Raw genomic sequence first — 12,837 nt, forward strand, 5'->3', positions numbered from 1 at the left:
ACAAAAAACAAAACACAAAATACAAAAAACAAAACACAAAATACAAAAAACAAAAAACAAAAAACAAAGACTGCGGCAATTTTAATATGAGCAATAAATATTTGTATCAACGTTTAAAACTGCAAGATTCTTGCTTTCCATAGATATCTGTATCAATGTTTTATCAATGTTTAAACAATAGTCATCAAGCTTTCCATAGATATCTGTATCACTGTTTAAACAATAGTCATTTTTTCTCAATTGAATTACTGAATGCACATGAACATATGAAAATATTCGTGGTACAAAGAATAGATATCTGTATCACTGTTTAAACAATAGGCATTTTTTCTCAATTGAATTACTGAATGCACATGAACATATGAAAATATTCGTGGTACAAAGAAATGTTAGATATATGTATCAATATTTAAACAATAGCCATCAACTGAAAGATTCTTGCTTTCAGTAGATATCCGTATCAATGTTTAAACAATAGTCATCAAGCTTTCCATAGATATTTGTATCACTCTTTAAACAATAGTATTGGAGAAACTCATGCATTTTTTCTCAAATGAATTGCTTGAATCTGAGGTCCAATAGTATTCAACCCAAAAATGCTGAGTTAATAAATATAATATTCCTGAGTCTGACAAAGTTTCGGCATAAACCAGATTTGTCTGAATGCACATGAACATATGAAAATACTCGTGGTAGAAAGAAAAGTTAGGTTTCAAAAATAGAAACTGAGAAACCCTCGGAAAGAATATTCATGAATTACACTCCAATGACAGACTTTCAATTTTTACACGACTTAGAATAATATATGACCAAGATTGCACACTTTCCATAGATATCTGTATCAATATTAATGACAGACTTTCAATTTTTACACGACTTATGAAAAATATATGACCAGGATTGCACACTTTCCATAGATATCTGTATCAATATTTAAACAATAGTATTGCAGAAACTCATGCATTTTTTCTCAATTGAATTACTTGAATCTGAGCTCCAATAGTATTCAACCCAAAAATGCTGAGTTAATAAATATAATATTCCCGAGTCTGACAAAGTTTCGGCATAAACCAGATTTGTCTGAATGCACATGAACATATGAAAATACTCGTGGTACAAAGAAAGGTTAGGTTTCAAAAATAGAAACTGAGAAACCCTTGGAAAGAATATTCATGAATTACGCTCCAATGACAGACTTTCAATTTTTACACGACTTAGAAAAATATAGTGACCAGGATTGCACAGTTGCTTAATCTCATCTATAGTATTGAACAATATCCGGTGAAAATTACAATCCTTGTAGAATGCCTCGAAAACAAGTGAAGCATTTCACTCACACTACCATTATTCATGGTATTCTTGTAAATAAAGAGTCGGTAGACACTTGTTCTTATGTTCCCATTGAACTACCTTGACGGTGGTTCCGAACCTTGGTGACTTGATGTTGGATTTGATCCGAGAGTTCCATTATCTGGGGGAGGTCCAACACCCCATTTCTCAATTAAATTACTTGAATCTCAGCTCCAATAGTATTCAACCCAAAAATGCTGACTGAGTTAATAAATATAATATTCCGGAGTGACAAAGTTTCGGCACCATATTTGTCTAAATGCACGGCACCATATTTGTCTAAATGCAAATGAACGTATGAAAATACTCGTGGTACAAAGAAAAGTAGGTTTCGAAAATGGAAACTGAGGAACCCTCGGAAAGAATATTCATGAATTATGCTCCACTGACAGACTTTCAATTTTTACACGACTTAGAAAAATATAGTGACCAGGATTGTACGGTTGCTTAATCTCATCTATAGTAGTCAATTTTTACACGACTTAGAAAAATATAGTGACCAGGATTGTACTGTTGCTTAATCTCATCTATAGTAGTGAACAATATCTGGTGAAAATTACAATCCTGGTAGAATGCCTCGAAAACTGGAACACAAGTGAAGCATTTCACTCACAATCCGCTACCATTATTCATGGTATTCTTGTAAATAAAGATTCGGTAGACACTTGTTCTTATGTTCCCATTGAACTACCTTGACGATTGTGCCAAAACTTGGTGACTTGATGTTAGATTTGATCCGCTCCGCCATCTGTCATTCCAAGAGCAGATTGATTCGGTTCGGATGGATTTGATGCAACGAATAGGGGATAGGGATTACTGCTGCATAAATAACCCAAACAATAAATTAAATTGTAATATGCCTTGAACAATAAATTAAATCATAGTATGCGCTTGTCAAAAGCCAAATCTTAAAAATAGATGTATCAACCATGACAGAATGAAGAAGCCCATTTACCTGTTGATTCCCGTTGGTAAATTCCCGTTGGTAAATATGCAGAAGGTGCAATGCGACAGTGAGACATCGAGCTTTGTGCATCAAACACTCCACTTGCACCATCACAGAAGCTCGCATAAATTAGGACGCTGTCACGTGAGTGTATAGCACTTGGCACTTGAAATAGGAGTAAATAGGGAATCATGAGGAGACCACTGCAATGCAACCATCAGATACAAAAGGTAGGTGACATTATATGGCTATCTATGTTTGAATTCAAGACTGCTTACAAGTACTTATATAACGCAAGTGCTCCAACTTGGAAGCATCATATACAGTGAGCTGGTTCTCATGCACAACGAACAAGTGAATTTAATTATTATGAAACTGTACTGTTGTATCCTCGACTGGTGGTGATGATCTTCCTGGCTGTACTGGTACAATTTTTGACTTCCGCTTGTCTCACCCATCTATGCCCAGAGACGTAACTGCAAAAAAAAACGTATCCTTGACTGGTGGTGATGATCTTCCTGGCTGTACTCGTACAATTTTTGACTTCCGCTTGTCTCACCCATCTATGCCCCATAAGAGACGTAACTGCCAAAAGACGTGGTTGTGAGTACATGAACATTTTTACTCGGTAAATTTATGTATTTTTTAAAGTGAACATCATGGAGGCAGACTATATAATAATAATAAAAGAAACTATATACCTGGGCATCAGTTTCAGAAGACACTAACACATTCAAAATATGTGAAAAGGCCAGGCCTGTGATTTTCTTTTCCTTCAGCTTTTTTTTTAGCTTTAAAGATTGCAGCAAGTTCAGAGCATGCCGCTTAAATGCCATTTTTGGTAAAAGGGCACAATGAAGAAAAATGATAAGAATTTTAAATTCAAAGATATATTCACAGGCAACACCTCATCAACTCAAACATTGTGTATTGTGTATTTGAATTGATGAATCCTCCATGCCAATTGCAATGATGTTATTGTCTTGAGGGTGGAAAGCCAGAAAAGTGGCTCCAGGAGGAGGTGGCATGAAATTTGCCATGACCTGCAATGAATCACTAATTAGCATGCCATGAAACCAGCGATTTAGATAAATTGGGAGCCTTTGAATTCTTAGCCTATAGTGAGGAACATTAGGCAAGAACCTTCTAGAGTGATCCTGAACTGAACACCATTACCCACATAATTTGAAAGTTGAAGGTGAAGACATTAGAGAATAAATCCCTAAGCAGACCAATGTACCAAGAAATTATATATATATATAATCGGAAACATTAAAATGAAACTGGTCTTTAGGTAAAAGGCTCTGTTACCTTAAATGTCATCATATTGAATAAGGAGACCTTGCCACCAGAAGCAGACATCATATAAGAATCATTCTTAGACAAAGCTATACAAGCAGCGGCTTCTTCTAAATTTGTGTCAACAATGTCATTATTCATAGCAATCTCAATAGCTGGCTGCCACATCTGTGGTGGTGGTGGAATACTCGATGTAGACTGTGGTGGAATCATTCCTAATTTCCTACATAAAAAAACAACTGCAAATTATATATCCAAAAGTATAACAAATAAATAAATAAAACAAGCTAAAATAAAAAGGAAGCAAATAACAACTACTAAAGAACCCCACCTTTCCACGATTCCGTCACTCCGCGTGAGCATTGGATGGTAGTACTAAAACAGCAACACCGGAATTGGTGTATATCACTCTTACTACCTGCAAGAAATAGCGCATTACTTGTTTGGATCGATCAATATCGACAGAATTTAGTGTTTTCTGTAATAGAAGGATGATTGCATACCTCACTCGCATGCAACCTGAGAGTACTACACTGACCCGAATCATTGATTCAGTCAATTTCCAGTTCTTGCTCGTCTGTAACCTCATCTAGAAGCCTTGGTTTAACCTTTGGGGTCGGACTGCTATCTATACTACTGTGCACACATGTCTCGAGTGTCAGATAATTGTTAGAATCCATTGATCATATCATCCTATAAAAGATATGCCAAAATAATGGCTAATAGAACATTTGAAAGGGGAAAAGAACAAAATCCTATGCTATATGGAAACTTGAAAGCAACAATATCTGGACTCTGGAGTGAAAGTTTAGAAAATGATAAGACAAACTAAATTGAATATGGCTGGACAAATATGCTAGATTCTAAAGAATTATACTTGAAAGCAACAATATCTGGACTTTGGAGTGAAAGTTTAGAAATGATAAGACAAACTAAATTGCATATGGCTGGACAAATATGCTAGATTCTAAAGAAATAATTCTAGGGGAAAGCACTTACAAAATTGGTCATTGACACTGCAGGTGGAAGTCTCCCCGATCGTTCTCTAGTGCTCGGAAGGGAACTAGGAGCATTGACGGCTGGAGGCATGACAATCACAATTGAAGTCTGAATAGTAAAATGATTAGTTAGAATTTAAACTTTACTATTCATTAGCAGTGCATGTACATAGTAAATGTGCATGGAAGAAGCAATTTACCTTTGTTGGCATTGTCTCTGGTGCCACCCTCGTCCCTTCCAACGATCACTCTCCAAAGCGGAATCCCTCTGCACTGGCTAAGATCTTTGTGCCATTGTCATTTGTTGTGACTGCCAACAGGGAACCATCTTCACTGAAACGATGGAACGAAGGCGAGAGGACTAGCCTGCAACTTTTTGGAAATAACACAAAGATTAGATCAAGACAACTTAAAATAATGCGTTGAAACTTTTTTGGTCAAAATCATTATCTCTCAAACTATAAAAATAAACCATCCTCATCTTAAAAAATAACTTCTTACCGAACTACCCTCAACATCAATTGCTGCCAAGATATTGGTGTTATCAATGTCCCAGAACTTCATTTGAAATTCATCACCAGCTGCCAAGAACCTATTCCTCGTTGTATCAAATCGCACAACACCTAAAGAACACTTCCTAAAACCATAATATGTCCGCTTGATTGTTCCCTCACTTTCATTCCACTCAACCAGGCATGAATCACCATCTTTACATGCTCCACAAGAGAAGAGCCTAATAAAATACAGATGATTATATACTTCAGAAAGGGCATAGTCTTGACAAAGCAAATATAGAAAATTGGAGAAAGTAACACTCAAATCCACATGAAGACACTTTACAAACTAAATATCATTCCAAGTTGACATTTTACCTTGTTCCATCAGCGCTATAAGTCATTGTAGTGCACAATGAGGCCCTGCAAGATCATACAACCAGGCTTTGATCTTTCCATCAATCACTGTAGAAAAAATACACTGCATATGAACAAAGAATCATAATCTGTCTATCTTTAATGCAATAAAGTATTTTTCACATGGCCAATAATTCATGTGAAGCCAAACATCAAACAAAAATAGAATATGCAAACTCGAAAACAACAAGAATTTAATATTACTCAACTGCAATGCACATAAGTTGTTCAGGGCTCAAGGAAGAAGTACCTGAATATTTTCTTACTAGTGAGGACAAAAAGAATATACAAGTCCTTCAGGACCTTCAAATGTGTATTGTTTTCGACCAATTACTGTATCCCACATCTACAAGCACAAACAATTTTTTTTTGACCTTCAAATGTGTATTATTTTCGACCAATCATTGTATCCCACATCTACAAGCACAAACAAATTTTTTTGTTCTTTTTTTTGGACCTTCGAATGTGTATTGTTTTTCGACCAATCACTGTATCCCACATCTACAAGCACAAACAATTTTTTTTCTTAAATTTTCATATACAAGTAAATGACAAGTTGACAACTATTAGAATGAGTCTGTACACATGATAAAGCAAATTACCTTGATGATTCTATCATCCCCACATGTAATTATGTGGGGATCTTGGAGGTAGTGTGTGAAAAAGCAATATCATTCACGCCACCAGTGCATGCGTCAATCTGTATAAATTATATCAAAGTTAATAAATTATACTTTCAATACAAACTTACTTTTACAGACTTACAAGAATGTATAGGTTGGCCTTTGAAAATGTGAGCAAACCTCTAGATGTTGTCTCAAATCTCCTGCCATAGGTAAGAATATATGTGAGCTATATGCTTGGAAAATGCAACTCTATAACACAAATGTAGGCATGTCAGTATCTGAATAGAGGGAGTAGCACACCATTGTATTGGTGCACAACCAACCAAAAGGAGACCAGAGGCATTTGTAGATGACATTATAACAAATCACTCACATTGTTGTATAAAGAAGGAAATGATATCAAAACATCTTATTAATAAATACATAGTATAGATTTAAATTACTATGGACTGCCCCATCTGGGCTCAAAATACAACAATTCACTGATACAGTTGGATCTTCACAACAAAAGCCTAAGAAAACATAACAAAACATGTATAAGAGTTTAACAAGAGCCTAAGAAAACATAACAAAACATGTATAAGTGTTAAATTGGCAACTAGGGCCAAACTCCATGTGGGTCAGCTTATTTATTTATGGCAGCTGATATTTTTATTGGATCCCTCTTGTCGAGAGGTGTAGGATTGATCTAAAGATCATCCGATTCCGATAAGTATTTATGGAGATATAAATTTATTTTGACTATGGATTTATTATCTAGCCGACCAGCAACTTATGTAGGTTCAAGAAGCCCAAATGTCATGTCTATTCAATCATCCACGCTTTTAGTATAAATAAGAGAGGATTTGGAGTCATTAGCTATACACACTTCATGTGATCTCCTCCTCACCACGTCTTGGCTTTTTGGTGAAGGAGAGACACACAAGAAGATACATTGAATGATGCCCTAGCAATAAGCATACACATTCAATCATAATTCGTTCTTGAAGGAAAGTGAAGTAAAAGGATAAATGAGAGAAGGTAGCAGCAGTCATTTGAGGAGGTTTGTTCCCTCATGCGAAGTCTATTCTCTTAAGCGGCATTCTGCTCTGATCTAGGGTTTCATGGGAATACTATTGGGTTGTATATCCAATCCAGCCGCAGATTGGATGGATAGATCAATATCAAAGAGACTGAAGCCATCTAAGGGCTAGAGGAGCCCTATCTCTCCCATCACGTGCATCCCCATACTAAAGAAAAGGGTTTTGTCTTCGCTGACCTATAACAGTGATCCATTTGGCATCACGAAATTACAAATCGAGAGACTGTTATGTATGGGATGAGTCTTCATGAAGTGTGAGGATAGAAAAAGGCTAGAAGAGCCTATCTGAGATCATCGTTGCTGACTGGAATGGAATGCTGTAATATATGCAATATATATATGCTGTCCACGCAGTGATGTAAGCAGCAACTTCATGAATGTATGTGGATATGCAACAACAACAACTCAATAAATATACATACGCACAACCCAGGTGGATACGCAACTCAATGAATATATATATACACGCAGTCACTCAGGAAACACGTTGTCACTTAGGCCATATATATATATATATATATACACGTAGTCACTCAGGCAACACGTTGTCACTCAGGCAATATATAGATACACGCAGTCACTTAGGCAACATGGTATCACTCAGGCAGAATATATATACACGCACAACTTTCACACCCAGGCAATATATATATATTGAAAACGGATTACTGTAGATGACATGTATTGTTTAGTTTGAGACTGCACAGAGGATTACGGATCTATAGACTAGCTGCTTTGCTAGGCTGCAAGCCATAGCAAGCAGCTAAGGCTGATCACAGTGTTACAGTGTTGCAGCATGATGATGCACAGGCAGCATAATGATGATAATGCACATTAGCTAGGGCTACATGATGAATGGGCAGCATGATCATGGACAACATGATGCATGAACAGCATGATGGAAGTGCTGAATGATGCATAGGCGGCATAATGATGATGATGCACATTAGCCAAGAGCTATATGATGGAAGTGCAGAATGATGCATAGGCGGCATAATGATGATGATGCACATTAGCCAAGAGCTATATGATGAATGGGCAGCATGATCATGGACAACATGATGCATGAACAACATGATGTATGGGCAGCATAGTATGATGCAGCATGATGGTGCTACACGGTAAGGTGCAGCAAATGGACAAGGTGCAACACTATGATAGGTGAAGAAGTCACCTTAGAGAATTAGTTGAAGCAATATGTCTTCAACTGATCTCTGTAGATATCATAGATTCATAAGTCAAGGTATTGAATTCTATTGTAAACGTACTATCTCTCTCACTTTCTTTGCTAAACTTTGAAGAACATAAAAGTAGAATTGATCAAGGGTTTCCCCACATTGTGGGGTTTGTCCCTGGCTAGCGCCACATCTTGTGTCCTCTTGTCTTGGCATGTCTTCTGTGATTTATATTTATGTTCTATTTGCAGTTTATCTTAACGCTGATGTGATTGCTAACCGTGAAAATTTAAATAAATTGCTCTAGCATAGAACATGCCTAAAATTAACATGGTATCAGAGCTGAGGTGAAGACAATGCCCAAGCAAGAGTGAAAGAGCTATCACCAAAGACAGTTGGGACAAGACAAAAGGATCAATGGGTTCTTCATAATTCACTTAGGGTGAAGTCGAAGCAGAGCATATTATCAGAATGGCGCAGCTGAACTTTTGATGGCCTACCTAAAGATCACTTCATTGGGAAGTTTGGATCTAAGGGTGGAAGGAAAGGTAGATGTCTTGGTTATGAGTTCGACCCTTATGTGAAGGAGTGTCCGAATGGCAGAGATGCAGATCATCAAGGACAAGGCCGACTCTTCAAGGAAGCAAGGAACCCCAGGAATGAAAGTTGAAGGTTTTAAGGTGGCATTCGTCGATGGAAAGGTACGTGTTTGAAAATAGAATTTTCAAATATGCTTTTGAGTTCAGGGATGTATTAAGTTACAGGAAGTCCATTGGGGACCATGTCCATTGACACATAGAAGTCTGTGAGTCAGATGGTGACAGGGAAGCCTGAATTCAAAAAGAGCATGAAAGTACATGTTTGAGATGTACCGAAGGAAAATCTTACAAGGGGACTATTCCCCTCATGTAGCTGGTCCACAGGTTTGAAACAACCCGTGGAGTTTGAGATTCATGAACGGGAATCTCATGTATACAGGTGGAAGAAAGCCCTCTATGGCTTGAAGCAAAACACCTCGAGCATAGTATGAGAGGACTGATAGCTGAAGCTGAGGATTCACTAAGGAGTGAAACTGATCCAAACCATTATCCGAAGGCTGTGGATGATAGACCTCTCATACCGGCACCTTACGCGGAGGAACTATTTCTAACAGTTGTAGACCCTCTCATTTGCAGAAGTAAGAGGGAGTTGGATTCTGCACATATGTTTTTGCAGTCAGCATGAGAAGCTCATATTTGGTTGAGCCTCACTGGATTGGTGCCAAGAATCTTCTAAGATGTCTTCAGGGCACAATCTCTCATGAATTGAGATACACTGCTGGAAATATGAAACTGCATGATTATGCGAATGTTGATTGGGCCAACAGTGTAAAGGATCACTGGAGCACTTCTTAGTGTTGTTTCTCTTTGGATTCTGCTTCGATATCATGGATGAGCAGGAAGCAGAAGTTGGTTGTTATAAGCTTCGCCGAGATCGGATACATATCTATGAGTATGATCTCGTATGAAGCTACCTAGTTGGGGAAAGCTCTTCAGTGAGCTGTTTGCACACATGATGAATACCACTGTGATTCTCTGTAACAACCAGAGGTGGGATTCGATTATTGAGGAATCCCGTATTCAACGATTGCTCCGGCAGATAGACATCAGATACTACCTTATCAAGGATATGGTAATATGGTAAGTCGATGAGCAAGGAGGCTCCATCGCACTGAGATGATGTACAGGTCGCTAAAGCCCTGAGGGAAAGATCAAATCTGTGATTTTCCCAAACGACTTGGAGTCGTCAAGAGACCCTTGTATAAGGGTCCTGCATGTTGCATACATGGAGCTCTGGGGGGCTTGCGGTTCTTTTTGGAGCAACATACGACCACAAGGTGACTCACCCTCCCCTGGTGGTGCGCTCTGGGACAAGATGATTTGCTCTCTTGTGGGACAGGATAATTCGCTCTCCTGTGAACATGATGATTCGCTCTCGTGTGAACAAGATGATTCGCTCTCTTGTGGGACAAGATGATACGCTCTCTTGTGGACAGGATGATTTTCTCTCCTGTGTAGCAGGATGATTAGTTCTCCTGTGAGGTTTGGATGATGTGTTCTCCATGAAAAATGTAGCATGATGATTAGTTCTCCTGTGAGAACAGGATTGATTAAGTTCTACTGTCGAGGCATCCTACCCATGTAGTATGGGACTCATGGGAAGTACCTCTCATCTGATCAATGAGCAGGGAAATGAAGATAGGGACCATAGTAGTACCGATGGACGCATTGCTGTATCTACCGTACTCCCTACGCTAGGATGACCTTTATTCATCTGGGATCAATGATACTGGTCTGGGACTAGTGGTAGGAGTTGTACCTACTATGATGCTGACTTCGGATCGGTTGAGACTGGTCTGGGACCAATGGTACATACTCTAAGATTGACTTCATGTCAGTGCAGGACTGGTCTGGGACCACTGAGAGTGGTACATACTATGACTCTAACTTCGAGTCGGTTGAGATTGGTCTGGGACCAGTGGTACATACTCTGAGACTGACTTCGTGTCAGTGCAGGATTGGTCTGGGACCAGTGAGAGTGGTACATACTATGACGCTGACTTCAGGTCGGTTGAGACTGGTTTGGGACTAGTGGTACACTCTCTAAGCTGGCGATACTGGTCTGGGACCAATGGTAGGAGTTGTACCTACTATGACGCTGACTTCGGGTCAGTTGAGAATGGTCTGGGACCAGTGGTACATACTCTGAGACTGACTTCGTGTCAGTACAAGACTGGTCTAGGACCAGTGAGAGTGGTACATACTATGATGCTGAATTCGGGTCAGTTGAGACTGGTCTGGGACCAGTGGTACACTCTTTGAGCCTGCAATACTGGTTTGGGACCAGTGGTAGGAGTGGTACCCACTATGACGTTGACTTTGGGTCGGTTGAGACTGGTCTGGGACCAATGGCACGCACTCTAAGACTGACTTCGGGTCAGTGGAGAATGGTATGAGACATTCTCGATCAATTCTTCTTCTTCATAGTTTAGCAGAGCTAAGCAGAGCAGAGCAGAGCCAGTAGAGCTAACAGAGCCAGCAGAGCTGAGCAGAGCCGAGCCAGCAGAGCTTAGCAGAGCCGAGCCAGCAGAGCTAGGCAAAGCAGTGCAGGGCATTGATGGCAAAGGTAGTACAGTCGGACTTATGGATCAGCGGATGGAGTTCTCCCTAGTTGAGAGGGAGTGTTAAATTGGCAACTAGGGCCAAGCTCCATGTGGGTAAGCTTATTTATGACAGCTGATATTTTTATTGGATCCCTCTCATCGAAAGGTGTAGGATTGATCTAAATATCATCTGATTCCGATAAGTATTTATGGAGATATAAATTTATTTTGATTATGGATTTATTATCTAGCCGACCAGCAACTTATGTAGGCTCAAGAAGCCCAAACGTCATGTCTATTCAATCATCCATGCTTTCAGTATAAATAAGAGAGGATTTGGAGTCATTAGCTACACACAATTCATGTGATCTCCTCCTCACCCCGTCTTGGGTTTTTGGTGAAGGAGAGACACACAAGAAGATACATTGAATGATGCCCTAGCTTATACGTGGATGATGCCCTAGCAATATGCGTACACATATTCAATCATAATTCGTTCTTGAAGGAAAGCGAAATGAAAGGATAAACGAGAGAAGGTAGCAGCGGTCATTTGAGGAGGTTTGTTCCCTCATGCGAAGTCTATTCTCTTAAGCGGCATTCTGCTCTGATCTAGGGTTTCGTGGGAATACTGTTGGGTTGTATATCCAATCTAGCCGCAGATTGGATGGATAGATCAGTACCAAAGAGACCGAAGCCATCTAAGGGCTAGAGGAGCCCTATCTCTCCCATCACGTGCATCCGCATACTAAAGAAAAGGGTTTTGTCTTCGCTGACCTATAACAATCATCCATTTGGCATCACGAAATTAGAAATCAAGAGACTGTTATGTATGGGATGAGTATTCATGAAGTGTGAGGATAGAAAAAGGCTAGAAGAGCCTATCTGAGATCACCGTTGCTGATTGGAATGGAACGCTGTAATATATGCAATATATATATGCTGTCCACGCAGTGATGTAAGCAACAACTTCATGAATGTATGTGGATACGCAACAACAACAACTCAATGAATATACATACACACAACCCAGGTGGATACGCAGCTCAATGAATATATATATACACGCAGTCACTCAGGAAACACGTTGTCACTTAGGCAATATATATATACACACAGTCAATATATATACATGCAGTCACTCAGGCAACACGCTATCACTCAGGCAATATATATATACACGCAGTCACTCAGGCAATCATCGGCAATATATATATACACGCACAACTTTCACACTCAGGCAATATATATATATATATATATATATATATATTGAAAATGGATTATTGTAGATGACAACATGATTGTGTAG

General features: G+C 39.0%; 1 protein-coding gene and 1 pseudogene across 3 annotated transcripts; both read right to left on the reverse strand.

Annotated features, from left to right (window-relative positions):
• Nucleotides 1–1,333: 1,333 nt before the first annotated feature.
• LOC149213518 (protein TOPLESS-RELATED PROTEIN 2-like) lies at nt 1,334–2,861 on the reverse strand. 2 transcript variants are annotated; one of them, XR_016250345.1, is made up of 3 exons: nt 2,575–2,861; nt 2,306–2,499; nt 1,334–2,169 (listed from the first exon to the last, which is right to left on the reverse strand). XR_016250345.1 is itself a non-coding variant. In XM_089390771.1 (3 exons), exons 1-3 carry the CDS (start codon nt 2,752–2,754, stop codon nt 2,102–2,104), a joined length of 339 nt encoding a protein of 112 aa, XP_089246897.1. In that variant the 5' UTR covers nt 2,755–2,861; the 3' UTR covers nt 1,334–2,101. The 2 variants fall into 2 exon arrangements, 1 of the variants encoding a protein (XP_089246897.1); XM_089390771.1 differs by having other exon boundaries at nt 2,678–2,861.
• A 346-nt stretch (nt 2,862–3,207) lies between these two features.
• On the reverse strand, nt 3,208–6,406 carry LOC149213519 (topless-related protein 1 pseudogene; annotated as a pseudogene). The gene is made up of 9 exons (XR_016250044.1): nt 6,308–6,406; nt 6,107–6,204; nt 5,466–5,510; nt 5,095–5,326; nt 4,794–4,959; nt 4,595–4,702; nt 4,099–4,231; nt 3,608–3,818; nt 3,208–3,339 (listed from the first exon to the last, which is right to left on the reverse strand). The product of XR_016250044.1 is annotated as a topless-related protein 1 pseudogene (transcript).
• Nucleotides 6,407–12,837: the final 6,431 nt, after the last annotated feature.

This window comes from Pinus tabuliformis, chromosome 1_1, assembly GCF_031772625.1.
Source record: "Pinus tabuliformis cultivar Carrire ecotype Pingquan chromosome 1_1, CPIR1, whole genome shotgun sequence".
Taxonomy (NCBI): Eukaryota; Viridiplantae; Streptophyta; class Pinopsida; order Pinales; family Pinaceae; genus Pinus; species Pinus tabuliformis.

Bases quoted from the DNA above. Each gene is read 5' to 3' on its own strand.
- LOC149213518 (XM_089390771.1), bottom strand. From the start codon at position 2,754: ATGGGTGAGACAAGCGGAAGTCAAAAATTGTACCAGTACAGCCAGGAA. The intron at 2,500-2,677 runs GTACAGTTTCAT...GTTGCATTGCAG, and splicing joins CACCAGTCGAGGATACAACA to TGGTCTCCTCATGATTCCCT. The intron at 2,170-2,305 runs GTAAATGGGCTT...TTATTTATGCAG, and splicing joins TTACCAACGGGAATCAACAG to CAGTAATCCCTATCCCCTAT.